The following is a 27,717-nucleotide window of genomic DNA, read 5'->3' on the forward strand; positions in this document are numbered from 1 at the left end:
AAAAATGGGTCCTAGATCATATCAAGTCTGAACTTTCCCTAGAGGCCTAGACCATGGTGGCTAAGCTATGACACACATCCTCTCTGGCATGCAAAGCCATCTCTAAGGGCATGCATACAGTTGAAGGCAAGGGATAGCAGGGGATGAAGAGTAACAGGTGCTCACCTGTTCCTCCTCTTCCCACGCACTCCAGTGCCTTTAACTGTCTCCAGGGAAGTCCTCCCCCCCCCCCCGGCACTGGGTGACACCTGGTGCAGGAATACCATCAAGTTAGCACTGTCTCTAAAAGGTTCGCCATCACTGCCCTAGAAGTTAAGATGACCAAACAGACTGTCAGATTCTGAACATATAATGATAGGACTTGACTCACTAAAAAATATAGTGCTTGGTAAGGTAGAAGGCAGTAAAAAAAGAGCAACATCACATTACGCAACTTCGTTACTCAATGAAGAAAGCCATGGCCGAGTCTGCAAGACCTGAGCAGGGCTGTTTATGATAGGGTGACTTGAGGTCTCTCATTCACAGGGTTGCTATAATTCGAAGTCCCATTACTGTAAATACAAAAGCATAGTAAAATGGTGTCCTTTATACAGCACACCTGCATTTTAAGTGGGCATGCCATATGCGGCTTCCAGCATACACTGAAAGCTGCACCAGAAGAGCATGCGCACACCCCGGAAGAACACCACCACACACCATGGACACAAGCTCCATTAGTTCCTATGGGGCTTCAGCATACACTGATTTTCCCTTACGCGGAGGGATCCAGAACGGATCCCCGCGTAAGGGGAGGGTGCGTTGTATAAAATCCAGGTTTGCTTTTTGGAATGTATAATTTTTTAAATATTTTCAAGCTGCAAATGGTTAAATCCATGGATAAGGAATCTGTGGATATGGAGGGCCACTGTGGTAAAGAAATTTCTTTATAGACAGGCACTACTTTTTCTTCTCTGCTGAGTGTTCATAATACAGTTCATTCTTCGAGACAAGGAGTTTTCCCAGTGCTTTACAACTCACTGTTGAATATTTCATGTTAGCTACACTTTGCAATATGCAGGCAGGGAGACCCTATTATCAGGTTTTCTTTTGATGTGGTGAAGCCATCATGAGGTGATTTTACAGTATCAGCTTCACACAGCAAAGTTCATTTGGATGTGCTTTCAGCAATGGCTTTTGCTTTCAATGCTCTGTTTTTCAATGTTTTATCCTACCATAACAGTGAAGAGTCAGATATCATTGTCAGAATTCATGTAAACAACATATTCCTCATACATAATTATAGCACCAATTTATCCTGAGTTGACTTTATCATATTAAAATATGACTGCAAGTTGTGTAAAAGAAAGGCATTAATGAATAGCAATTATTCTCCTTGGGTCCACAAAGAGGGTTTCACAGGAGCAATTTTATTGACAAGTATGTAATTTTTATAAGAAATAAATTTCATAGGTTTTAGGAAGTTTAATGCAATTAAAATAGCTAAGCAGTGTTCTTAGAAGATCGTACCCATGGGATGTTTTTATGTGAAAGATGTACAGGAGAGTAATATAGGGATATCTGATAAAGTAAGCATACTAATTTCTTCATCTAACGTAACAGGGTATGCATGTTCTTTCAAATATGAAGTCTCACAATTAAGATTACTTCAAACCAAGTTTTGTTTAGTCAAAAATCTGAGAAGAGAAAACGTGCCCTTGAGAACAGAGGTTTCAAGCAAAGTTGTATAGAGCCAGCCGAAATATGTCATTGGAACAAATCCATTTGTCATTAATGTTCTTGAGGACAAACAACTGATGAAATCCCATCACTGGATCATCATCCACCTATATGAAAAGAAGATAAGTATCACCTTTAAGTTAATGTATCAATCACATAAATAAAATCGGTGTAATGGTTTAAGAGTTACAACCAGAGCCCAACCAAATCTATGCACTTATAACCTTCACTAATTTCAATAGTAATACACCAGTGGGATTTTACACTTTGTGCCTCTGACTGGATTGCATCTCATAAAATATTTTAGATGAATCTTAAATGGCCTATAAAACATGTAAACTACTTTCTCCAATCTGCTGTCCTCCAGATATCTTGGACTAAAAATTCTATAATCTTGTCATCATAGTGGTAAACTGTTAACTGATGAAGATGGTAGCTGTAGTCCAATACATCTGAAGGGTGCCACAATGAGGATGGATGAACCTAACATATTTATGATTTCTAACTTTTTATTGTTTGGTTCATTTGTAAACATTAATTACACAATCAGTCTGGATGCTTTGAAGATATATCTTACATGTTGTGGTAATTATTGTAAAAACTTTGTAAATATGATAACTAAAATGCCACTGATTTCCAAACTCACCTTTAGCTGACCCACTACCATACTAAGAATACAATTGTCAGGAGCTGGCTGATGATCTTGGGATGTTATGTTGTGCTGAATTTTTTGGAAAGGGAGTCTCTATTTCCATAAAAAAAAAAAAGTAATGTTAAGAACTTCAGTAGCTATCATATTAATATATGAAACAACTCAGTCAGTTTATGTGTTCTTTTTCCTTTTCCAATCATAGGGCAAGGAGAGTCATCAACTCTACAAACATGACCAATAACTCATCTATTACATGAGGATGGGCAAACTGTAGCCCCCTGCATGGTATTGGACTGCAACATCTATCAATCTTAGCGAGTAAAAACTAGTGTTACAGAATGCTATGAGTTCAACAATTTCTAAAGGGCTGCACTTTGCCCACCCTGCATTATAGCAACAAGAAAACAGTGCTGATACATACATAACGGGCAGTTTGACAATGCCCTATGAGTGCTGGATTGGGGTCACAGCAACCACATGGAGTGGCCCTGATCTGGTGTTTTTCCAGTCCAAAAAGAAGCGGCAAAATGATGCTCCTTTTTGGTGCGGAAAAAAGCAGCTGGCCTTTCTGCCATGGCGGCGACTCTTTTGTGCTCCTGCAGTGTGTGGTGTCTGAATGCTGCAATGCTGCCTGCCGTCTGAGTGGGCAGGCAGTGTGACACCAGCTTGAGGGCAGTGTCGGGGCATTTGTCATCTAAATGCCATGCCCCCATACCACCCCCAAGCTGGCGCTTACTTGTTGTCTGTTTTGGCCCAAAGTTTAATTATTTAAAACCATTGCAAGGAATACTAGTTAAATAAAACAGTCTAACTACTACTTTTACGTGATAACATACCATCAGTTTTTCCATAATTGATGTTTTTCCCTGGAACTGCTGCCCCTCCCATGACAAACATGAAGCATCTGTCTGCAAAGTTATATATGTCAGTAATACATACATTAAATGATTAGAAAAAAAGCAAAATGTATAAATGAATAATCCTTGGTCCAATTCCCAGAAAGACACTGTTTGCAGTGAAACCGCCTCCCTCAAATCTAATTTCCCACAATCAGTTACATTTTGGGACCTTTGCTAAACCACATTTTGTGAACAATCATCCCAAATTTCAAAAACTACATACATCCCTCTCCACTGTGAATAGCACATAAAAGTACACATCATTTATTGCTGAATGTCCAGACAACTACACTCAAAGAATTTGACCTATAGTTGCTAAAACAATGAAATGAAACAACTGAAACCTGAATTTTATGAAGTAAAAAACCAACAATCAAACACAACAGTTTCTAAGTCTGGCAAGATTAAAGCATGGGAACGTTATTTTTCCTTCCCATATTAGCATGAATATCTTGGTTGTTCCAGAAAAATAAAAAACAGACCAACAACTCCTTTTCCAAAGTCTGGTTAATACAGCATTATTGGAATGGGTACCTCTTCACTAGCCTCCGATGTGGGGACATGGAGGGGTCCACCATCACAGAGACTCCTGCTGCACTCAGGTGGATGGTATATTGTATCTGGTGATTTTCTTGCTGGCAGAATTAGGCAGAAAACTCCAAAATGGAGCCACTTGGTTCATCCAGACAGGGCAAATCTGGATCCATCAACTCTACAAACATGACCAATAACTCTTCTATTACATGAGGATGGGCAAACTGTAGCCCTCTGGATGATACTGGACTGCAACATCTATCCTAGCCAGCAAAATCTAGTGTTGCAGAATGCTGTGAGTTCAACAGCTTCTAGAGGGCTGCACTTTGCCCACCCCTGCATTATAGCAACAAGAAAATAGTGCTGATACATACATAAAGAGCTCCCAATTGTTCCCTATTGGTATCAAACTGTTGATAATACAGCTGTATAAAACTGGTTCCAATTTGTTCCCAAATAGGTCTTTCTGCCATTTTACACACCTGTAAAGACAGAACATTTTCAGGCATTTTTAATTAGCAAAAATTAGTCTCTTTCTCTTCTCAGTAAGTAGAAATTGTAGACAGACAACTACAAGCCTACTCACAATGCAAACAAGCCTGCCAGAATAAATGTACTAAACTACTGTACTCTAACGTATGTGAATTACTGTCATACTGAGATTAAATGGGGGGAAACTCAGGGCTATCTAAGGACAAGTAAGAATCAAGTCACATAAAGTACTCAGATTTAAGTGACAAATGTTCCAACTCATTCTCTATTTTTTTCTTTCACTTATCATTCAAGCAGATAAAACAATGAAGAGGAGGTTATGAAAAGTTACTTTCTTGACTATCAGAGAGTGGAATAAGCCTGAGACCATGCTGCCTGGGCAATTCTTAAGAGTTAGTTCAAAATGTTTCTAAGCTCACTGCTGGATAGAATCCAGAACATGGGTGGCTTATTTCAGTCTCGCCAACAACCAAAGCTATCCTTTGCTCCCCACAAAATTATCCACTGACCCACGTTTTTGTTCCCCCCCCCCACTACATTGGCCCTTATCATTACATGTTTCATCCCCAAAACAACCCCGTCAAGTAGACAAGTAATGAGGACAAGTGAAGACTTGTATATAGTCACTTACTTGGCTTCCTATAAAGAGTAACGATGCAAACCTATTCACTGTTGCTGGACCCTAAGGCCTACTGACCTCAGTGGAACCAGTTTATGTAGTGATCCTACATAAATTGTGCTGCCAAATCTTCTCCAGAAGATTCAGCCAAACAGGTTTTATAAATATGAAATGCCTCCATTTACCATGAAACAGGGTTGAGTACTGCATGGCCCTCCAGATTTCAGTGGACTACAGCTACTGTACAGATGTACAATTCTCACTATTACTATTAAATGATTAATTTAAATATAATACAAAAATACTGTAATATATAAATATAATAATAAAATGTCACTGTTAATATTGTTTGTGTGTGCCTTCAAGTTGCCCACCGACTTATGGTGAGCTCATAAATTTCTTGGGGTTTTCTCAGGCAAAGAATTCTCAGAAGTGGTTTTGCCAGTTCCTTTCTTTGAAATACCATGGCCCCTCCACATTCGCTGGAGTTAGGAGTGAAGGACCTCTGTGAATGTGGAAAACCCACAAATAAAAAAACCCTACAGTGTTCTTTTTACCTAAGAGAACACCTCTCTAGCAATCTCCAGGTCCCCCAGTGCAACTCTGTGGTCAACATCTGCCAAAAGTTGATCATAGAATCATGTTGGAGGACCTACAAATGCCTAGAGATTTTCTCTGGGAACTTCTAGGTTCTCCAGCACAACTCTATGGTCAATTTCCAGCAGAATTGCACTGGAAGACTTAGAGATTCCTAGAGAGAACATACTGTATTAACCAAAACTGCAAATAATAAAAATACACAAAAGTCAAAACCGTAAATGTAGAGGGACAACTGTATAGTCTACTGCACCTGGTATTCCTTGGTCTCCAGTCCAAGTACTAATCAGGGCTGACCCTGCTTAGCTTCCAAGCTCAGAAAGGATCTGGTGGCATACTACTTGCTTCTGATACTGGTAGTGATATATGGTCACCCTGAAAAGTAGTTGTTAATGGCCTCCGTGAATTTATATAATCCTTCTTTAAAGTGACCAGAATTGACAGCCATCACTCCATCTGGTGGGTGAATATCCTATAGTTAATCCATGGGCTCTATGAAGAAGCATTTCTTTTGGTCTTAAGTTCTGGCATTTGGATACAGGCCCTTCAATAAAATTCAATACAATATAATTCAATATAATATAATCCTGAGAGTGCATCTGGGTCTCATAATTTCCCTGCTCTTTTCCCCCCTCAACACACTCTTCCAGTTGTGTCAGATTCTTTTACTTTCTGGGGAAATAATAACAACAACTGTAATTCACTTATTGAAATGTTGAGCCAATTATGTAATATTATTATTATTATGCTTTATTTATATAGTGCTGTAGATTTACACAGATTCCCTTGGCACCTTTGGCTGACCCTTTTCTTTGGAGGCTTACAGTATATTTCTAAATGCATGACTGAAGTTTTAAATTACTGCTGGACTAGAAATTTGGGGTCTGAAGGAAAATTTCATTTGAGGGGGCAGAATTCTTAGGAAGGGGTAGTAATGGCTTCATTTTGCCCAGTCTGCAGATAAAATAGGCCCTCCACATTGCTGGGGTTAGGGCCACAGGGCCACTGTGAAAGCGGAATAACCGCAAATTAAAAAAACACTACTTTTTTTTACTTGAGAGACTACTCTGTAGGAATCTCTAGGTCATCCAGCACAACATCTTCCAAAAGTTGACCAAAGAATCATGTTGGATGACCTACAAATGCCTAGAGGAGTGTTTTCTCTAGTAATCTCTCGATCCACCAGTGCAAGTCTATGGTCAGTTTCTAGCAGAATTTCTCTGGAGGACCTATGCATCCCTAGAAAAATATAGTAATCAAATCTGCAAATAATCGAAACTGCAAAAGTCAAAGCCACAAATGTGGAGGGCTGACTGTATATGTTTGACAGGACTCACTGGCTTGCTGTCAGTGGCAAAAACAAACTCACTCCAGGGTCCCTCATGGACTTGTGCGTATGCAAGAAGAAACGTTTCCTCTGCTGACCCCAGTGCTGTGTCCTTAGTCTCTCTCCCTCACTCATCATACAATATAAGTCCACTTTTTGGGAAGTCCACATGTTGCACAACTACTTTTCACTATTGGAGGGGAGGGGGAATCTGACACAACTGGAAGAGTGTGTTGAGGGGGAAAAAGTGCAGGGAAATTATGAGACCCAGATGCACTCTCGGGATTATATTATATTGAATTATATTGTATTGAATTTTATTGAAGGGCCTGTATCCAAATGCCAGCTGATCTTGGAAGCTAAGCAGGGTCAGCCCTGCTTACTACTTGGCAGGGAGATCCAACAAATACCAGCTGCTGTAGGCTATGTTTCAGAGGAAGGAACTGACAAAGCCACCTCTGAGTATTCCTTGCCTAAGAAAACCCTATGAAATTCATGGAGTCGCCCTAAGTTGACAGGAGACTTGAAGGCACAGGCAAACACGTAAAGAGCTTTTAAAATTTGCTTTTACCGTTGATCTGTTATACACCTGTTGTTGTTGTTGTTGTTGTGTGCCTTCAAGTCATTTCTGACTTATGGCGCCCCAAAGGCGAACCCTATGATGGGGTTTTCTTGGCAAGATTTGTTCAGATGCTGGCGAAACGTCAGGAATAAACTCTTCCAGAACACGGCCACATCGTCCGAAAACCCCACAAAAACCCTATGTTCAGAGGAGTTTTGCCGTGGCCTTCCCCTGAGGCCGAGAGAGTGTGACTTGCCCAAAAGTAACCCAGTGGGTTTCAGGGCCCAGCTGGGAATCAAACCCTGGTCTCCAGAGTCACAGTCCTACACTTAAACCACTACGCCACGCTGTCTCTCCTGGTACACCTACCCCTTTCCTGTCCCTCTGGGGAAAAATTACCTATATGAAGCATTTCTGTAGAGCAGGGTATGAATACAATAAATAAATAAATAAATAAAACATATATTTTCTTGTGATACCAAATGCTCTAGGAGATAGTTTGTTGTGGGTTTTTGGGGCTATGTGTGGCCATGTTCTAGAAGAAGTTGTTTTTGATGTTTCACCAGCATCATCTTGATGCCAGCCACAGATGCTGGTGAAACGTCAGAAACAATCTCTTCTAGAACATGGCCACACATAGCCCCAAAAACCCACAAAAAACTATGGATGCCAGCCATAAAAGCCTTTGACTAGGATATATTTCAGAGGAAGGAACTGGCAAAACCACCTCTGAGTATTCCTTGCCTCAGAAAACCCTACAAAAACCATGGGGTCACCATACCTTGGCAGGCAACTTGAAGGCACATATGTACAAAATGATTTAGGGCCTAAATAAATACCCCTAAAGACACCCGATCCTGTCTGTCCTTGAAAGCAAAGCAGGGTCAGCTCTGGACAGTATTAGAATGGGAGACCACCAACCAATATCAGGTGTTGTTAGGTTATATTTGAGAGGAAGGGACTGGCAAAGCCACTTATGAGGAGGAGTCCTTGCCTCAGAAAACCCTACCAGATTCATGGGGTTGCCCTACACACACACACACACACACATATATACACAGATATACATATGCATATATGCACATATATATACATATACTGTATACACACATACATATATGTATTAATGCGCGCACACACACACACACAGAAGCGATTAAATCCCAGGATTCCATAGGATATATATAGGACCATGGTAGTGAAAGTGGGATAGGTGTCCATATAAGACACACACATATACATTGCAGACAACAAAGTGTATTTTTAAGCCATGGGTGCTCCTTTCCTTCAGAGGATACTACATTTCCTTTAGCACTACAATTCCCAATCAGCCTCCCCACAACCCAGGTTTCTTTCTCTCTCCAAATCCAGAGACCTCATTGGCAGCAATAATCCGGTTTGGCACCGCTTTAACTGCCAGGGCTCAAGGTTATGGAATCGTGGTGACTGTAGTTTGTTGGGGGCACCAATCCCCAGAATTCCACAGCCTTGAGCCCTGGCAGTTAAAGCGGTGCCAAACCGGATTATCTCTGCAGTGCGGATGCAGCCCCATGATCATTAGCAGTTCCCTCCCGAAAATAATAATAAGGACGTTGCAAAGGGGGAAGGGACAGGAGTCCATTGCAATAGAGAATTCATGGACTCAGGCTCCGGATGCCCCAAACAGCCGGGCAGAAGTGCACGTGTGAATCCTGCGGTTTGAGATGACACGTGAAACTAGGAGGAGGAAGGCTCCCATGGCTGGGAGGATGGGTGCATGCAGGATCTCACAACCCACCTTTAAGGAGCAGAGGAGCTTGGGAAGAACTGGGGATGCCTCTGAGAATTTGGCGGGAAACTTTCCCACTCCCCGCCGCCGGCTGCTCTGCCGAGCTCCTCTAGTCTCCACTGGGCGCGTGTATCGGGGGCGCTGTGTCTCCGCGGGCCTGCAGGGGGCGCCCCCGGACAAGCGCTGCCAGCCACGGCGCGTCGCCTCTTCACAGGCCAATGGGAGCCCCAGCAGCGCCCGCCTCCCAAACAGGACAGTCGAGCGCGCCTCTCTCAAAGCAGTCTGTCAATGAATATATGTATATATAATATAAAGGAATTATATATATATATATATATATATATATATACACACACACACACACACGCACTTTTGTTTGTGTGCCTTTAAATAGTTTCTTTTATATATATATATATATATCAAAGAAAAATTATATATATATATATACACACAATATAAAGGTATATAATTTCTTATACTATATATAAATATATAATATAAATTATGTATACTACATATATATATACACACACATTTCTTTTTGTGTCTTCAAATCGTTTCTTATACACAGGATATATTATATAATATAAATTACATATATATGCACACTCACACTCAATATAAAGATATATTCACACACACGCACAATATAATATAAAGATATATACACATGCACGCAAATTTGCTTTTGTGTGCCTTCAAATAGTTTCTTATATCTAATATATTTTATATAATATAAATCATATATATATATAATACATATATATATTTACACACACACAGTATAAAGATACACACACATACAATTTTTGTGTGTGCCTTCAAATAGTTTCTTATATATACTATATATATTTTGTATAATATAAAATTATATATATACTGTTTGTTTTTGTCTTCAAATCGTTTCTTATATAATATAAAATGAAGAAATATATAAATATATGTATATACATACAATATAATATACATATATATACACACACATATGTACACAAATTTGTTTTTGTGTGCCTTCAAAGTTTCTTATATCTAATACACACACACACACACACACACACACACAACATAATATACAGTAAACAGAATTCAAAGATATAGCCATGTTAGTCTGTAGAGTCAGCATGTAGAGAGTGGCTTGTGGCTCCTTGGAGACTGACTGAAAAAAAGAAGTTGGCAACATGAGCTTTCCTAAAGTCTACTTCCTCAGATGCATTTGAAGCATCTGAGGAAGTATACTTAAAGCCTAATTGTTCGTTGTGTGCCTCCAAGTCATTTTTGATTTATGGCAACCCTAAGTCAAACTTATCATGGGGTTATCTTATTATTATTATTAACTTTTTTTTATAAAGCGCTGTAAATTTACACAGCGCTGTACATAGAGTCTTTTAGTTAGACAGTTCCCTGCCCTCAGGCTTACAATCTAAGACACGACACAAAAGGAGAGAGGAGTGGTGGTGGGGAATGGGATCAGGTCCAGCAGTTCTTCTCCACCTCCGAGGCCTGGACCAAGGCAGATCGACTGGAGGAAGGGCTTGGCTTCTTAATGGATGGTTAAAAGGAGGCTTCCTGGGTCAGAGAGGGGCTCACCTTGGCAAGGTTTGTTCTGGGGAGGTTTGCTATTGTTCCACCCACCCCCTCCCAGGCTGAGAGCATGAGGCTTGCCCAAATTCACCCAATGGGTTTCATGACTGAGCCAGAAATCAAACACTGGTCTCCAGAGCCCTAGTCCAACACTCAAACCACTACACCATGTTGACTCTCAAAGGCAGTTAACAACAATATAGAGATAGAGATATACACATATCTATCTCTATTTTATATTGATGTTAACTTGAGTCGACTTCAACTTATGGCAACCATGTGGAAAAGCCATCTCCAAGTCCCTGATCCTCAACCGCTCTCCCCAGACCCTATAGGCTCAGGACCATCCCTGAGGAGTCTATCCACCTACCATGCAGTCTTCCTCTCTTTCTGCTGCCTTCCACCTTTCCTAGCATCCTTGCTTTTTATTATTATGCTGGCTATTCGCCGTAATCAATGTAATGTAATGCCTTTTGTAATTATTCATTTGGACATGATGTGAGCAAAGTATGCCAGCCTTTAGTCATCCTGGCTTCCAGAGAGTTCAGGCTTATCTGTTCTAGAACCCATTTGACTTCTTGGCCATACACAGTATCCTCAGTACTTTTAACAACAAGTTTTAAAATATGAATAGATATAGTAGAAATTAACTTTCCAGTTTAGGGTATGAAATATATCTGGTAGGCAAAAGGAAAAAAGGCAGTTTTGTTTTTTTAAAATCATCTACAAGTCTGTGCATTTCTAGTATTAAATTATAAGGAGCTCTTGCAGCGCAGTGGTTAAATGCCAGTACTGCTGCCATGCACAGCCACAAGGTTGTGATATAAACAAGGTTGTGAGTTTGAGCCCAGACAGGGCTCCAGGGTCCACTCGGCTTTGCATCTTTCTGTGGGTCGCTAAAATGAGTACCCAGCTTGTTGGGGGCAATTGGCTTACATATTGTAAATTGCTCAGGGAATACTTAAGTGCACTGATAAGCAATATAAAAATATACTTGCTATAAAGCCATCGTTTGAGTCAGTTACAGGTACTTTGCTGATCTAACTCTTCCTAGAGGAAAATTCGAACACATAACTATGTTAAGTCTGGAATATCAGAATGCAAAGGGATCATGTAGCACCTTTAAGATTAACTGAGCAAAAGATGTTGTAGTATTTCACAGAGACTGTGTACTTCCTCAGATGCATGGAATCTGAGATGCACGGACTTCATGCATTTGAGAAAGTATACCAAACCTATGGAAACTTATGCTACAACATCTTTCATTCAGTTTCAAAGGTGCTACAAGATCCCTTTGCATTCATTCCTAGAGTAGTAACTCTGGCGGGTTATAGACCGCCCATTTGGGGCGGTCTGCACCCGCCCCTTTCCCTGGTGTATCGGGGCCTCAGTGTGCAGAGCGGCAGCTGCTGAGGCCCCAATCCGCCACTTTTCAGGCTGCGGGGAAGCAGCAAAACGCCGCTTCCCCGCAGCCTGAAAAGGGGTGTCCCTGGGGCTTCAAGCCCCAAGGACACCCCGCGGCGGCGGGGAGAAGGAGAAAGGGGCCGCTTGTCCCCTTACTCTTTTAGTCCGCTGGGCGCAGCCGTCTGAAGGCTGCGCCCAGCGGACTAAACCAGGAAGGAGCTCCGAAACGGAGCTCCTTCCTGCTCCGTGTTCAGGGTGCACTAAGCGCCCTGGCGCGGAGCAAGGACGTCACGTCTGCGCCGCCCCGTCTAGAGGCGGCGCGGCCATGACGTCCTCACGGCGGCGGCCATATGGAAGGGCCGCCGCCGTTTAGTGCGTGATGAGCACGCACTAGGGTTAGGGCGGTGCGGAAGCACCGCCCTTTTGTAACCCTAGCATGTGCTCGTCACGCACTAAAGTGCCGGTCTGTAACCAGCCTCTGTTATTTCAAAAAGAGTCTTATGGAAACCTTGAAAACAAAACATTTTATTTGGCATATGCCTTCATGGGCAACAGGCGACTTAAAGTGCCACAGACTTTTTGTCATTTTTGCCAGTATACATACATTAAACTCAGAATGCCATTGGTGTTGGGATATGCCATCCTATGCCATTCCTGAAAACCTTTAAAGGAAACAACAATTTATTCTGCTTTTTGCGATATGACTCATAGTACCCTGACTATGCCAACAAGGCCAAGTAACTTTCCGATTAAAATGATTGCTGCTGTTGTTGTGTGCCTTCAAGTCATTTTTGATTTATGGCAACCCTAAGTCAAATTATTCATGGGGTTTTCTTGGCAAATGAGATAATCTTACCCAGCCCTCTCTGCAGCAGACTAAGGGCCTGAACAGTCAGGCTAAAATAAAGCTCCTTCGGGTCACTTTGGAGGTATGCGGTTTAAATGACACACACATCTTAAGAGGCCAGAAGCTGTGCCAAAGCTGCACTCAAGTCCTTAGGACTGGAGCATGGCTTTGGTGTGGCTTACGGCCTCTTAGGACACATGCAACATTTAAACAGCATACTTCCAAAGTGACCCGAAGCAGCTTTATTTTAGCCTGTCTGTTCAGGCCCTGAGTCTCCTTAATCTGAAATTCCAAAATATTCCAAAACCCAAAATTGTCACATCCATGGCTGAGATAGTGACTTTTGCTTTCCAATGATTCAACGTACATAAATATTTGCTTCATGCACAAAATTATTAAAAATATTGCATATAAAATTATCTTCAGGCTACGTATATAAAATGTGTATGACATAAAATAATTTCTTATTCAGACTTGGCTCCCATCTTCTACATACCTCATTATATATATGCAAATATTGCAAAATCTGAAAAACTCCATAATCCCAAACATATCTGGTCCCAAATGTATCAGATAAGGGAAATTCAACCTGCATCTCCAACAAATGCTGTTTCATTGCAAGGTAACTCCAGCCAAACTAGCCAGTATTCTTCATTCAGTATTTTATCACTGGGTACTGTAACTTTGTACCAGTGTTAAGGAGGAAGAGCCTTTTCCAGATCTTAAAACTCTATGTTCATGGAACTTGTTTTCCCACTCTCAGTTTCAATGTGTGGCAGATAGTAATGCATTGTTCTGCATTGCCCTCGGGTTTTGCAATGATGATGTTAGAGATGGCTGCTCTCCTCCTTTAACTGTAAGTCAGTGGTTCCCAACCTTCCTAATGCCACGACCCTTTAATACAGTTTCTCATGTTGTGGTGACCCAAACCCATGAAATTATTTTCATTGCTACTTCATAACTGTAATTAAATAGGTGTTTTCCAATGGTCTTAGGCGACCCCCATGAAAGGGTCATTCGACCCCCAAAGGGGTCCCGACCCACAGGTTGGGAACCACTGCTGTAAGTGTATCCCCTTCTTCTCCCAGTACTGGGAGGCTTCTGTACAATTATATCCTATCTTACTAAAATACTGAAGGGTAAAGAATAAAAAACCTTTGGCTTTGCTGTTATGTGCCTTCAAGTTGACACCAAACCTATCTTAGAGGGTTTTTTGTTTTTTTTTGGCAACATTCAATCTGTGTAGATCTCCCATTGCCTTCTTGAGATGAACTGGGATCCATAACCCAGCCTCACACACTCCCCATTCAACACTCTTACCAATACAGCACATTGGTTCTGTGCTTTGGTTAAGGTATCATTAAATTCTAAATATACAAGCTCAGAATACATTTATGTAAAAAGAGTCACACATTACTCCCAAATCATTATGTATGTCACCATCTTTCTAATCTAACTGTTGTTGTGTGCCTTGAAGTCATTTCCAACTTATGGCGATCCTAAAGCGAATCTACCATGAGATTTTCTTGGCAAGATTTGTTCAGAGGAGGTTTTCCACTGAGGCTGACAGCATGTCCAAGGTCACCCAGTGGGTTTCATGATTGATCTGGAAATCGAATCCTGGACTCCAATCGCAATGCAACACTCAAACCACTAGACCACACTGGCTTGAACTACTACATTCTTAAAACTGACAAAACAGAAAGAAAGAAAATGTATTAACAATAGCTACTTCTATTTAATAATTAAAAGAAAAAAATTCATAGTAGATTCATAAGAATCGAGCTTTACCATGACATCCCAAGACAAACTGTTGATTTAACCAGGAACATCTTCAGACAATGCTTTGATGTGGGTTAGAGCAAGGCTTAGTATCCAAGGCCCTCCAAATGTTGTTGTGAGTAAAACTGCCAGCACCCCTCACACAAGCTATGCTGGCAAGGGATGAGGTGAATTGCAGCCCTTGGAGAGCCACAAGTTGTCTACTCCTAGTTTGGAAGTGAATAATTATTTTGCACTAGCCATTGTTTGTCTTATTTGGACAAGCTATGGTTATGCAAACAAGAAAAAGGAGAAAGAAATCAATGGACAAGAGGGACAGAAATAAGGGGGAAGTCCACAGTGGACTCTCAGGCCTCCAAATCTTAACCTGAATAATTACAATGACTGAACTAAGCCATTGTGCAACCTTACTTAAGCTTGGTAGTTCTATCTACTTCCAGTTCACTTTCTGTTTCACCTGAATCATGTTCCAGTTGATTATCCTGTGAGAATGCAACTTCATAGTTCCAGCAAGGTTCACTGTATTTGTCCATTAGATATTTCTGAGGTGTAATATCATCATCAAATGGTTTCTTGGTTTTTTTCCATCTCATTTTCTTTTGCTTTCGTATCTCAGCTAACTGTTGTTGCTGCTGCTCTGACAGTCCAATCCCTTCTACTTCCTTGTCCTTTTTCATTTTTTTATACTCAAGTATTTGCTTATTTAATGCTTCATGATCAATTCCGAACAGATTCGTATGGACAGAGGAGTGTGAGTTCAAATACGTGTCAGCCACAGTGGACCTTTGTTCACTGCAAGGAAGGTAGAAAATAAGCAAGATGTTATCACTGTAACTTATCTGATGCCTGTATCTCCACCTGATTTTTGCCAACTCCAATATACAAGGGCAGCCCATATTCTTTTCTAGGTAGAATCATAGAGTTGGAAGAGACCGCAAGGGCCATCCAGTCCAACCCCCTGCCATGCAGGAAATCCAGATCAAAGCATCCCCGACAGATGGCCATCCAGCCTCCGTTTGAAGACCTCCAAGGAGGGAGACTCCACTACACTCCTAGGAAGTGTGTTCCACTGTCGAACAGCCCTTACTGTCAGGAAATTCCTCCTAATGTTGAGGTGGAATCTCTTTTCCTGCAGCTTGCATCCATTGCTCCGGGTCCTAGTCTCTGGAGCAGCAGAAAACAAGCTTGCTCCCTCCTCAATATGACATCCCTTCAAATATTTAAACAGGGCTATCATATCACCTCTTAACCTTCTTTTCTCCAGGCTAAACATACCCAGCTCCCTAAGGCGTTCCTCATAGGGCATGGTTTCCAGAACTTTCACCATTTTAGTCACCCTCCTTTGGACACGCTGCAGTTTCTCAATGTCCTTTTTGAATTGTGGCGCCCAGAACTGGACACAATATTCCAGGTGGGGCCTGATCAGAGCAGAATATAGTGGCACTATGACTTCCCTTGATCTAGACACTATACTTCTATTGATGCAGCCTAAAATCGCATTGGAGGATGTAGCCACATGTCCCCATACCTCTGTTGCACCAGAAACCAGTTCTACACAGCCATTTAGTGAAATAGCCGGCTCTGTAGCAGAGCCAGCCTTTGACAGCAGGGAGAGCCAAAACCTATGAGAAGCAGGGAAAGGAAACATAGGCCTCATCACCTCCTCCTCCTCAAGTATGAGGAGGATCACAGATGATGAAGTATCCTCTTCCTCTTGCTGGGGATGCTGGGGGAAGGGGAAAACTGCAACTGTCAGGTCCTCCTCCACTAGAGAAAGAACATGAGTGAGGGTCTGCTTGGGGGCTCTGCTTCAGATAGTGTCTGAGGTAGAGGAAGGACAAAGAAGGAATGGTAGTTCTGTTACACTAACACTGCAGTACCAGTGTGATACTGGGTTCTGATCATCTACCTTATTATTATTATTATTTATTATTATTATTACCTGAAATTATTCGGAACCAATCCAATGACTTCTTCTTCTGGTCCCATATCAGCTGTTGCCAACAAACTCTCAATCTGTAATAAAATACATTTAAAATATGTTCGAGAGGTCCAGAAACAAGTAAACCTGAATAAAAATCCATACTGAATACATATTTGCTTTTATATCCCAACTACTGTGCATGTCCTGCTTTTGAGTGTGAACTCTCTCCTAAAATACTGTTCTATATATTTTGTGTGAAACATCTCTTGCAATGGTAGAATGTTCTTCCATATATGTTCCATACTGAGTATCAGTTCCACATATTTTAAAAATAGTTATTATCTAGCCGGAGATAATTCTGAAGGCTCCTCCAATGCCAGACTCTTGTCAGAGAAGGAATATTTGTTTTCACTACAAACAGGATGAAAATATTTAAAATATTTTTGTTGGGAAAGCAGAACAAGACCACTGTAAAATACAAATATGTTGCAATGCTCTCTAATAATAAGTTCCACTGAATTCAATATCTAAGTAGGTATTTATAGGATTGTATTGTAAAGGCCCTAATAACCTAAAAGCACCAGATCCCATCTGATCTTGAAAGGTAAGCAGGGTCAGTGCTGGTTAGTACGTGGGTAGGAGACTACGAGTAAATACCAAACGCTGTTGGCTATATTTCAGAGGAAGGAACTGGCAAAACTACCTCTGAGAATTCCTTGCCTCAGAAAACCCTATGAAATTTATGGAATCACCATAAGTCAACTTGAAGGCATGCACACACACACACATTGCAAAGAACCTTTTAAAATTTGCCTTTATACTGTACCACAAAGGCAACATACAGAAAAATGAGCAATATAAATAGTTTTTTGGGCTATGTGGCCATGTTCTAGCATGCTCATAGCCCAAAAAAACCCACAAAAAACTATGGATGCTGGCCATGAAAGCCTTCGACTTCACAGAGCAATATAAAGTTATTTATATTTTCTTGTGGGTACTGTGATTCTGCTTTCATTTCTAAGGGTTCATTTGCACACCTGGTGAACCAAATATACTTCAGGGTCCATGTTGCAGATGTAAACTTTCATCTGTCTTTTTAAAAAATTATTACATTTTGACCAGGATCAAATCCCAATTCTATATACACAGATGGAAAGGAACCATATTTCCTCTGGTTTGCTGTTACCAAAACTTCCTTGGTCTTGGAGAATATTATGAGGGGTGGGTGGGATTGATGGTGGAAGAAGGAAACTGAATGCATGAGCAGAACCCCATCACCAGGACTTTGGATCTTGCCTTGATTATTTCTTGCAAGGCCCAAAAAGGGCTTACGGTAGCTTTGTTGTTTGTTGTGTGCCTTCATTTCCCAGCTTATAGAGAGACCCTAAAGTGAATCTATATATTCTTTACAACATGTTCAGAGCAATTTGCTCAGTGATTTCCCCTTAGGCTGAAAGCATGTGATTTGCCCAAGGTCACTCAATGGGTTTCACAGCCAAGCTTGGAATCAGATCCTGGCCTCCAGAGTCACAGGTCAACATTCAAACCACTACATCATGCTTGTTGTTTAATGTAGCTATATGGCGTCTATTAACAGGGTGTGAAAACTTTCTGAAATAGTGTCTGCTGGTTTTTTTTTTTTTTAAATTAGAAGTTGGATAGGAGAGAAATTACAGCTCCATCCCCTCTCTATGGTACAATTAATGTCCTAGTCTTATCAAATGAATAATGTTTATGTACTTTCTTCCTTACCTCTCTCATAGCAGCATCTTGTTTATCTCTAACAAACACTATTGAAGGAACATTTCCCAAGATCTGATGTGTGATCAGAAGGTGCCTGTAAAAACAACAAGATCACTACCATATTAAAAGTCATCTACCATTATTAAAATGCCTGAAAATGTTACCATGTACAAAGATAGATAATATTTTAAACGTGAAGCAAATCACTATAACATATATGCAGCCTGTCAGACAATTATCTAGAGTTCTTTGAGTGTGATGCAAATCCATTTTACAGTGTTTGTGACCTTTAACTTGCCCCAATCTTCAACCAAGTCAATCAACTGTATCTGCCAAGAGAGTTTCTGCAGATGGAGAGAACAGCACAAGAAACAAGTCACTCTTGTTTATTTCAGAAGTTTGTCTTTGCAAGTCTTAGTCAAGCAGGTTAGCAATGAAGGAAAGGGGAAATGCATTATGTGATTGTTTGTATGAGTGTTAAAAGGCATGTTTTTTATGTATACATGTAAACTTGGAGAAAGTTGGCTGTTGATGCACACAAGCATACATGTGTATCTGTCTACAAGTGGTACCCAAGAATACAACTGAAAGAAGACAATTGAAGGATGACAAGCAGTACACACATCTGGTATATTGTCAGAATAAACAGTAAAACAGAACCTGTCAAGCAATATTTGCTAAATTTTCCAGTTAAACATGGATCAAGCACTTCTAAACAATTATCAGAATAGATACTTTACCAGGAACAAATTTCATAGCCATTTGTTAATTACCATCAAGTCAGCTTTCTCTTATGGCAACCCTATGAACTGCATCTAAAACATCCTGTTATCAACAGCACTACCCAGCTCTTTCAAACTCAGGGCTGCAACTTCCTTGATTGAGTCTATCCACCTGTCTTCTTTTCCTATTGCTTTCCACTTTACCAAGCATTATCATCTTTTATAATGAGTTATGCCATCTCATGATACAGCCGAAGTACAGAAACTTCAGTTTGGTCATTTTGGCTTCTAGGGAGAGGTCAAGCTTAATTTGGTCTAGGATCCATTTACTGGTGATTTTAGCAGTCCAAGGTATTCATAGAACTCTCCTCCATCACTGTATTTCAAATGATTAAGTCATGCTACTTACTAAAGCAAATCAGTTAACCATTATTGTGAAACAACCAGATTTTTAAAATACTGTAAATATTATTTTTACCACTGTATTAAGCCTATTTAAAAAAAAAAAACAAGTGAGAACAGCTCCCTGAACAGATTGTCTCTCTAGCTCATATCCAGAAACATCAGGGTCAGCCTATAGCTACATTTCATCAAATGAAAAACTACAGAAAAAGCAGTCATTGAGACTAGGAAAAACAAAACTGTTCTAAAACAGTTGTGCTGCTTAGGGCCTTGTCTGCATGGGGCAAATAAAACATCCTCCTTTCATTCCCATGGTGATGAAGTCTGGATAGAGCAGCGCCCAACCCTTGGCTCTGATGCAAACAGTCCAGATAGCATCCAGCCAGTTCTGCATTGAACTCATGGTATACCCCCTGAAAATCTTTTAAAATAATTCATGTTTTTCTCTGTTGTAATGCAGAATGGCTGTTTCCGACATATCCCACTGTACTACCAAGCATGGTTGCTAGCACAGCAAGTTGCTTGCTCTGAGATCAGAAAGAGGCACCGAGCCAGGAGTCACACTTCTCCTGAAGGACTCTGTCTGCAGTTTGGGGGTGCTCCTTGACTCGTCGCTCCAATTGACAGCTCAGGTAGATGTGACAGTCAAGAGGACCTGTTATCAGCTTCGGCTAATATGCCAACTGCACCCCTTCCTGGAGCCGAGAGACCTTGAAACAGCAGTACACGCACTAGTAACCTCTTGGTTGGACTTCTGTAATGTCCTCTACATGGGGCTACCCTCGTGCTAAGTTCGGAAAATTCAGTTGGTACAAAACATGGCAGCCAGACTGATTATGGGTACTTCTAGAAATGACCATATAACACCAATCTTGAAGTTTCTTCACTGGCTGCCAATTAGTTTCCGGGCAAGGTACAAGGTGTTGGTGATTACCTTTAAAGTCCTACATGGCTTGGGTCCAGAATACTTGACAGAACATCTTCTTGTCCATCCCACACATTAAGGTCCTCTGGGAAGAATTTATTACAGCTTAAAAAATCTAGGCTAACATCAGTTTCCCAGAGGGCCTTCTCTACTGCTGCTCCAAAATTATGGAACGACCTGCCGGAAATCTGCCACATTTCCACTCTGACAGCTTTTAAGAAAGCACTCAAGACGGATCTCTTCCAGCAGGCATTTCCAACTTAGTTACCCCTCCCCAGATATAGAGATACTGTATAGATATAGAAACATAGCTATAGATCTGGATACGAACCTGACATGAACATGATCACGATTATGAAAAATGCCTCCTCATCTGCTTATTCTCCTCCAAATTCTAGTTGAAAGTTTTAATAGTTTTTAATGCTTTTATACTATGACTGTTTAATCTTATTTTAGCATTGGGAATGGGGTGGGTGGGTATAGGGATTGTTCTTGGATTTTATTGTAACTTTGATGTATTTTACTGTTGTAACCCACCCGGATTCTCTGTGATAGGGCGGTCTAGAAATAAATCTATTATTATTATTATTATGGTTGGGCACCTCATTCTGACCTCAGAGCAAGTGACTCACCATTGCCTGCTATGAGCAGCACTTCGGTGCTGGGACATGAAATGAACAGCCACCAGTATTCTGGCCTATGCGGACCCATCCTAGGTGTCAGACTCATTCTCCAAGCATTATCAGTATTTATTTTAACTTGAGATTTGTTACTGAGTACAGCTTGTGTTTCTATTTAGGGGTATGTGTAATTATAGCAAGCAAGCTATATGAATTTTACCATGCATGTAACATTTGCCCCTGACTTGGAGCCCAACACTCCCGCACTTGTTAGAAACATTCTAGAGCTTACAAAGGTGCATTTTTTTAAAACAATATCTCTCAGAATCTTACAGCCACCACAGTCTGTGGCCATCCTCACTATGAGATTATGAAACTGTAGTCCAAAAATTATTTTTCTTCCTAAACTCTCCAAAGCAACACGCTTATTAAATAAAAATAAAAGAAAGATAGAACCTACATAGTTCTACATCATTTGGGCTTCAGGAAAGTGAGCACAGGAAAATAATAAAGGAATCAACTGGTATGACAGCTTTACAGTAAACAAATATACCTCCCGAGCTCCATTCCTTTTAATCTTGCCCATACGGCCACAGATAATGATATTTGTCCACATCCAGATACAGCATGATAGTACCTTATGCGTGGAGCACTCTTCTGTAGACCCTTCTCAATATGATCATCCTGTTCTATGTTGCCAGTAGTCCTCCAATATATTCGACATATTGAAAAATCTGATGTGAGGGATGCCTGAGAAATTCCAAAAAATTACCTGCTGTAAAATGCACATTCTATATAGGGTAAAGAATCCAAAGGGTTCCAAAGGAGGAAATGAAATAACCTTATTACAAACAAGGATTAAGAGAAGACAGCTCTTACCTAGACAGATCAATTCTATTACAAATGTTAAGAAGGTTAGTATAGTTTGACCCTGATGCTGTAGGAAGGCATAAATAAACAAATAAATAACAATAATAATTGGTAGGTAGAGTTGGTTCCACTGAAATGAATAAGTGGAAATTCATCATTTAACTATTCGTTCAAATGATCTTGATCTTAGTGCAACACAAGTACACCTGAGATTTTTTTTTTGTTGGGGGGGGGGGTATTTAAAATAAGTTAAGATTTTAAACCACATTATAAATATCTGAACTTTAATATTATTATCACCCAAAACAAGAGCAAATTGTCCAGATTTTAAATGGAAAGAAAATTGCACACGTAGACAGGAACATAAATCTTTTCCGTCTTTTCCACCAAGAGCTCAAAAACTAAACACTTCAGTAATGGGTCTAAGAATTGCTACATAAATCCACAATATTGTATGAAGGCTCTCCCAGGCAAACTACAACAAACTGCAAGGCAGCTTTGCAGGACCGGGACTTGAAATTTCTCTTGAATTGCAATATTTAAATCCAGAATTTAAGTTAAAGACTTCTGGATTGATATTGTTTGTACCTGCCTTGGACAGTTCCACATTGAGGTCATAAACTTCTTGGCCAGCATCACATGTACTCAGCACATCTCTCACTGCTTTAAATAATAAAATGTTCAGCACTTTTTTCCGTATGCTGTCTTCTTTCTTAACCTTTGGTGGAGCAAGCTTTAATATATTTGCCAAACTGGATGGCTTCTGTACCTTTAAAACAAAGAGACAAAGAAGAAGAAGAAACATATAGGTTAGGTATCCCCTTTTTGGAATTCCAAAATCTAATATATTCAAAAAGCAAAATAAAATAAAACATGGTTGGCTGAGATAGTGACACCTTTGCTTCTTGATGGCTCAATGTACACAAACATTTGCTTCATGCACAAAGTTATTAAAAACATTGTGTATAAAATTACCTTCAGGCTATCTGCATAAGGTATACGTAAAATATAAATTAATTTCGTGTTTAAATGTGGGTCCAAGATATTTCATTATGTTTATGCAAATATTCCAAAATCCAAAACACTTCTAGTCTCAAGCATTTCGGATAAGGGATACTCAGCCTTGTATTGTACCCAATATTGTATCCTAGGCATGACCAACTTTGTGAAAAGGAGAAAGCCTGTGTATTAAAATATAGTTTCACTCTCACCTTTTCTTTCCACCATCGCTCATCTCATGTGTTTTTAACAGTAGTCCAACCAATACATAATTAAAATGAAGCATCTCCTAGCATGGAAATAAGTGGTAGTAAACATTTCAGTGCTAGCAAACACTCCAAAAAACTCACCACCTTGCCAAAGGAAAATAAAGGCAGATAAAGAGACTCCCTGCTTCTACCTACTATAAAAGCCCAGCAAGTAATGAAATAAGAATTGTTCCCACTACTAGCACCACACACGATTTATTTGCCCTAACTAGCCTGAGATTTATCTCTTAAAGGGCCTCTGAGAAAGCATATATTGTGGGTTGAGATTCTCTCACATCATTAGGAAAAGAAAAGAGGCAAGGGAGATTAACACTGTGGGCTGTGTCTTCTCCAAAGATCTGCAAAAGGTGACAAGAGATTCTGTACCAAGGCATGCCTGGATAAAGAAGACTGGGCCAAGTTTTCAACTGAGAGGTACACTTTTGCAGAAGGCTGAACAAATCTCTCACACTGCTTCTGCAAAATTTCTTTCCCCCAAAGAATCAAAATCAAACTAGTTTTCTGAGTCCTTTGCAAAGCAAAGAGGACTTGGGAGAACAAAAAGGTAAACTAAGCCCAGCCAAAACGTGTGGACCCTAGATTTAGAGCCATTTTTAAAAAATGAAAACCATAGCATCTAAAGCCCAGAAAATGGTTCATTGAAGCAGCCATTGTGTGATTTGTTGAAGTAACTTCACAGGCTACATGTGCCTCACAGCCCCGGTAACCAATTGAACATTCTTGCCTTCTTACACAGAGTATTCTAGAAAATACACCAAGGAGCTGGGAATATTTGGCCCCCCAGATGTTTTATCCTTCAACTCACATTATCCTGACATAGGGACTATGGAAGCAAAACATCTGAAGGGCCAAGGTAAGGTGTTTTGTTTTTCTGCAGCCATGAGGTACACAAAGGTATATATTTACAAATGGATTGTGCCTCTCCACAGGAAGCCAACAATAATTTTTTCAAGTGTGTTGACCTCTTATACAACACACATTAAAAATTCCCTCTAAAGAACATTAATTATAGGAGGCTTGGGAAAAACAAGGTTAAAAAAGCTGCATGATCTGAATGCAAGTGCAAACTCTTGAAGCATACTTAGCTAATGTGTTCCTATTAATGCTTTTCAAACAATTTAAGAGATATGTAAATATACTTGATCTTCTCCCTGAACCAGGGCTTTATAGTCTGAAACACACAGGGGCATGAAATATTATAATTCAATAAATCTTCTGCAGACCTTCTCAAATTCAGTGTGTATCAACAGTCCTGTCTTGACATCTTTGGCTTCCTCCCAGTCTTACCTCACTTGTCAGTGAAATTACTAAAATGGCAGATTATATAATGGAGTAAATTATTCACTTTTTAATATTCAAAATGCTTTTTCTGTGTGTCCAAGGACATCATGCATTAAATGTCAGATAATATTGTTTTAGCCAGCTCAGAACAAAGGGGCTAGTATTGTATACAATTTATTTTGAAACCCCATTGCCTTTACAGGCATGATTAGTAGTAATATGTTATTAAGTCTCCACAGCAGCTGTCCCTAGGCTTTGGAATTCTATTTTAAAGTTGATGTTTTGTATTTTGTAACAATGTTATATTCATTTTAATTTGTAGTGAGAAAATGCATTGGTGCAATGTGTCTATAAAAGGGAACTTCATGCACACTTCAGAGATCAGTAAAGTCTATTAATAGAGTAAGGGAAATGTTTCAAGTTGAAAAGGTCTTACCAGGTGAGAACTCAGTGTAGGACTTTCATACCAAAACTTCTTCCTTTGGAAAAAGAGAAATATATATATATATTTACAATAGCAATTTAACAGTTGAAATAATACACCAACATGGAGTCGAAGGCTTTCATGGCCGGCATCCATAGTTTTTTGTGGGGTTTCCAGGCTATGTGGCCATGTTCTAGAAGAGTTTCTTCCTGACAGATGCTGGCGAAACGTCAGGAAGAAACTCTTCTAGAGCATGGCCACACAACCCGAAAACCCCACAAAAAAACATACACCAACAGCTTATATGTATGTTTTGATCTATAAAACAACTTTGCTATAATTATTAAGTGTCCTAGAGTCGACCCCAACTGCTGGAGACCCTGTGGATGAGGCATCTCCAAGACCTCTTATCCTCCACTGCCCTGCTAGATTCAGGCCTGTGACGTCCCTGATTGAGTCTAATCACCTAGCATGCAGTCTTCCTTTCTTTCTACAAGGTACAGGAACTCTTAACTATTTTGATTTCCTCATTATCTAGGTTGAATTTATGTAGTTATTCCATGGTCGTTATTTTTGTTTTCTTTATGCTCAGCATTAATCCTGATGTTGCACTGTCTTCTTTGATCTTCCTTAGTAATTGTTCCATGCCTATTATGTATCCCACTAGTAGTATGGTTTCATCCACATATCTTACGTTGTTGATGTTCCTTCCGCTGTCATTCCTTTTTTTTTAGTCTAAACCTGCCCTGAAGAGCGGGGTATAAATAAATAAATATATTATTATTATTATTATTATATTTTCTGCATACAGGTTGAACAAATAGGGTGATACGATGCAGCCTTGCCTGACCCCTTTGCCAAATGGAAACCATTCTGATTCTCCGTATTCTTTTCTTACAGTAGTCTCTTGTCCTAAGTACAGATTTCTAATCAGGACTATCAAATTTAGGGCCAGTCTTTAAGAGCAATCCATTGCTTTTAGTGATATATGCAATCAAAGGCTTTGCTATAGTCTATGAAGCACATGCTATAAAGCTGATATATATATGTAATTATATTATTAAAACAATATAATGGGACAGGAACATCCATGGATTCAAGCATCCACAGCTTGACTTGGGTCCCTTTTTTGGGAGCATATAAGCTGCTTTGGGTCCCTTTTTGGGATAAAGGCGTCATAAAAATAAAATAATATTATTAGATATAATATTATTAAAATAATATATAATATAATGGTATTAATAATATAATAATAAAATATATTATTTATTATATTTAAATATTATATTATATTATAATATAATCATATAATATAAATATATTATTTTATTATATTTATATATTATATTATTATAATATAATATAAATATATTTTATTATATTTAAATATTATATTATTATTATAATATATAATATATTGATATTAATAATACAATAATAAAATATATTATTTTATATTTAAATATGATATTATTATAATATAATCGTATAATATAAATATATTATTTATTATATCTAAATATTATATTATTATAATATAATATTATTTTATTGTAATTAAATATTATATTATTATAATATATTATAATATAATATTATGTTAATTATTTTCCAGCCTCTGTTTAAATATTTTAGTAATATAATATTATTATATATAATAATATTATTTCACCTTTATGCCGCCTTTCTCCCAAACAGGGACCCAAGGCGGCTTATACAGCAAAATGGTGCCCTTTATATAAAATGCCAAAGCCAAAAGGTTAGCTTCTTTGAATCTGTATAAACATTTTTTGCTATATTGAAGCCGTGGGGGCTTGAATTCGAGGATAAATAAATCGGCAAACTCCAACTCCCAGAATTCCATAGCCTTGAGCCAGAATATGAGTTAAAGCGGAGCCAAAACGGGTTATTTCTCCAGTGTGGACGCAGCATGGAGGAGGAGGAGGAGGCGGAGGCGGGGAAAGGCCGCTTACTTTTTCTTCGAGAGGAATTTCCTGAGGAGGTTCCTGGAGCCGCAAAGGAGGCCGGAGCAGTGGAGCCCGCGCCAAGGTGGAGGTTTTGCAGCGGCAGCAGCAGCAGCGGCGAGGCTGGCGCCATTCCGGAGAGTCCCCCACATGACCCAGCCCTGCCCTGGGAGCCCTCTCCCTCCGCGGAGCAAGGGCGCCCTTCCTTCTGGTCGGGAAGCCTCGCTGGCGCCTCCTTCTTCCTCGCAGGAAGGAAGGAAGGAGCCCTACTGCAGCGCCCCTAGCGGCCATGTTGCGTCTGCGCCACTTGCAGTGCTGCTGGGGCGCCATCTTGTGGGATCCTGGGTCCCTCAGCATGGAGCCCATCATGGCAGCCAAAGAAGACACATGTCTGCCCAGTGTAGATGCTGCCTCCCCTTTTGTGGTGTCTCTGGGGTTCAGTCATAGAATCATAATAAAGCTGGAAGAGACCCCCAAGGGCCACCCAGTCACAAACCCCTTCTGCCATTCAGGAAATCACAATCACAGCATATACACAGCATATACAAATCACAATCAAAGCATACACACCACATATACAAATCACAAAGCATACACAACATACACAATTCACAAAACATATACACAACATACACAAATCACAATCAAAGCAGCTACATAACACAATACCATCCAGCCTCTGAAGACCTCCAAAGTGGGAGACTTCATCATACTCCTATTATAGATTATTGATTATAGATTATTTCAAAACCCAGAATTTTAACCAGAAATCAGCAGAGAGACCAAGGAGTCGA

General features: G+C 39.9%; 2 protein-coding genes across 4 annotated transcripts; both read right to left on the bottom strand.

Moving 5' to 3' along the window:
• Positions 1-1,385: 1,385 nt before the first annotated feature.
• On the bottom strand, positions 1,386-4,274 carry LOC149317112 (nuclear transport factor 2-like). Its single transcript, XM_089516881.1, has 4 exons — positions 4,176-4,274; positions 3,205-3,276; positions 2,363-2,461; positions 1,386-1,823 (listed from the first exon to the last, which is right to left on the bottom strand). Exons 1-4 carry the CDS (start codon positions 4,272-4,274, stop codon positions 1,710-1,712), a joined length of 384 nt encoding a protein of 127 aa, XP_089373007.1. The 3' UTR covers positions 1,386-1,709.
• On the bottom strand, positions 4,231-27,152 carry LOC149317113 (putative ribosome-binding factor A, mitochondrial). Of its 3 annotated transcripts, none has more exons than XM_089516880.1 (8): positions 26,933-27,152; positions 24,972-25,014; positions 22,579-22,755; positions 21,754-21,866; positions 18,457-18,541; positions 16,723-16,796; positions 15,238-15,572; positions 4,231-4,283 (listed from the first exon to the last, which is right to left on the bottom strand). In XM_089516880.1, exons 1-8 carry the CDS (start codon positions 27,073-27,075, stop codon positions 4,276-4,278), a joined length of 978 nt encoding a protein of 325 aa, XP_089373006.1. In that variant the 5' UTR covers positions 27,076-27,152; the 3' UTR covers positions 4,231-4,275. The 3 variants fall into 3 exon arrangements, with proteins under 3 accessions (XP_089373006.1, XP_089373004.1, XP_089373005.1); XM_089516878.1 differs by lacking the exon at positions 4,231-4,283 and adding an exon at positions 9,294-9,448; XM_089516879.1 differs by lacking the exon at positions 4,231-4,283 and adding an exon at positions 10,245-10,322.
• Positions 27,153-27,717: the final 565 nt, after the last annotated feature.

Source organism: Sceloporus occidentalis, unplaced genomic scaffold, assembly GCF_023333645.1.
Source record: "Sceloporus occidentalis isolate IW3139 unplaced genomic scaffold, rSceOcc1.0.p SCAF_3, whole genome shotgun sequence".
Lineage (NCBI taxonomy): Eukaryota > Metazoa > Chordata > Lepidosauria > Squamata > Phrynosomatidae > Sceloporus > Sceloporus occidentalis.

Bases quoted from the DNA above. Each gene is read 5' to 3' on its own strand.
- LOC149317112 (XM_089516881.1), bottom strand. From the start codon at position 4,274: ATGGCAGAAAGACCTATTTGGGAACAAATTGGAACCAGTTTTATACAG. The intron at 2,462-3,204 runs GTATGTTATCAC...TTATGGAAATAG, and splicing joins CAATTATGGAAAAACTGATG to AGACTCCCTTTCCAAAAAAT. The intron at 1,824-2,362 runs GTGAGTTTGGAA...CTTTTCATATAG, and splicing joins TGGTAGTGGGTCAGCTAAAG to GTGGATGATGATCCAGTGAT.
- LOC149317113 (XM_089516878.1), bottom strand. From the start codon at position 27,075: ATGTGGGGGACTCTCCGGAATGGCGCCAGCCTCGCCGCTGCTGCTGCT. The intron at 25,015-26,932 runs GTAAGCGGCCTT...CTTTTTCCAAAG, and splicing joins AAATTCCTCTCGAAGAAAAA to GAAGAAGTTTTGGTATGAAA. The intron at 18,542-21,753 runs GTACTATCATGC...TTGTTTTTACAG, and splicing joins AAGAGTGCTCCACGCATAAG to GCACCTTCTGATCACACATC.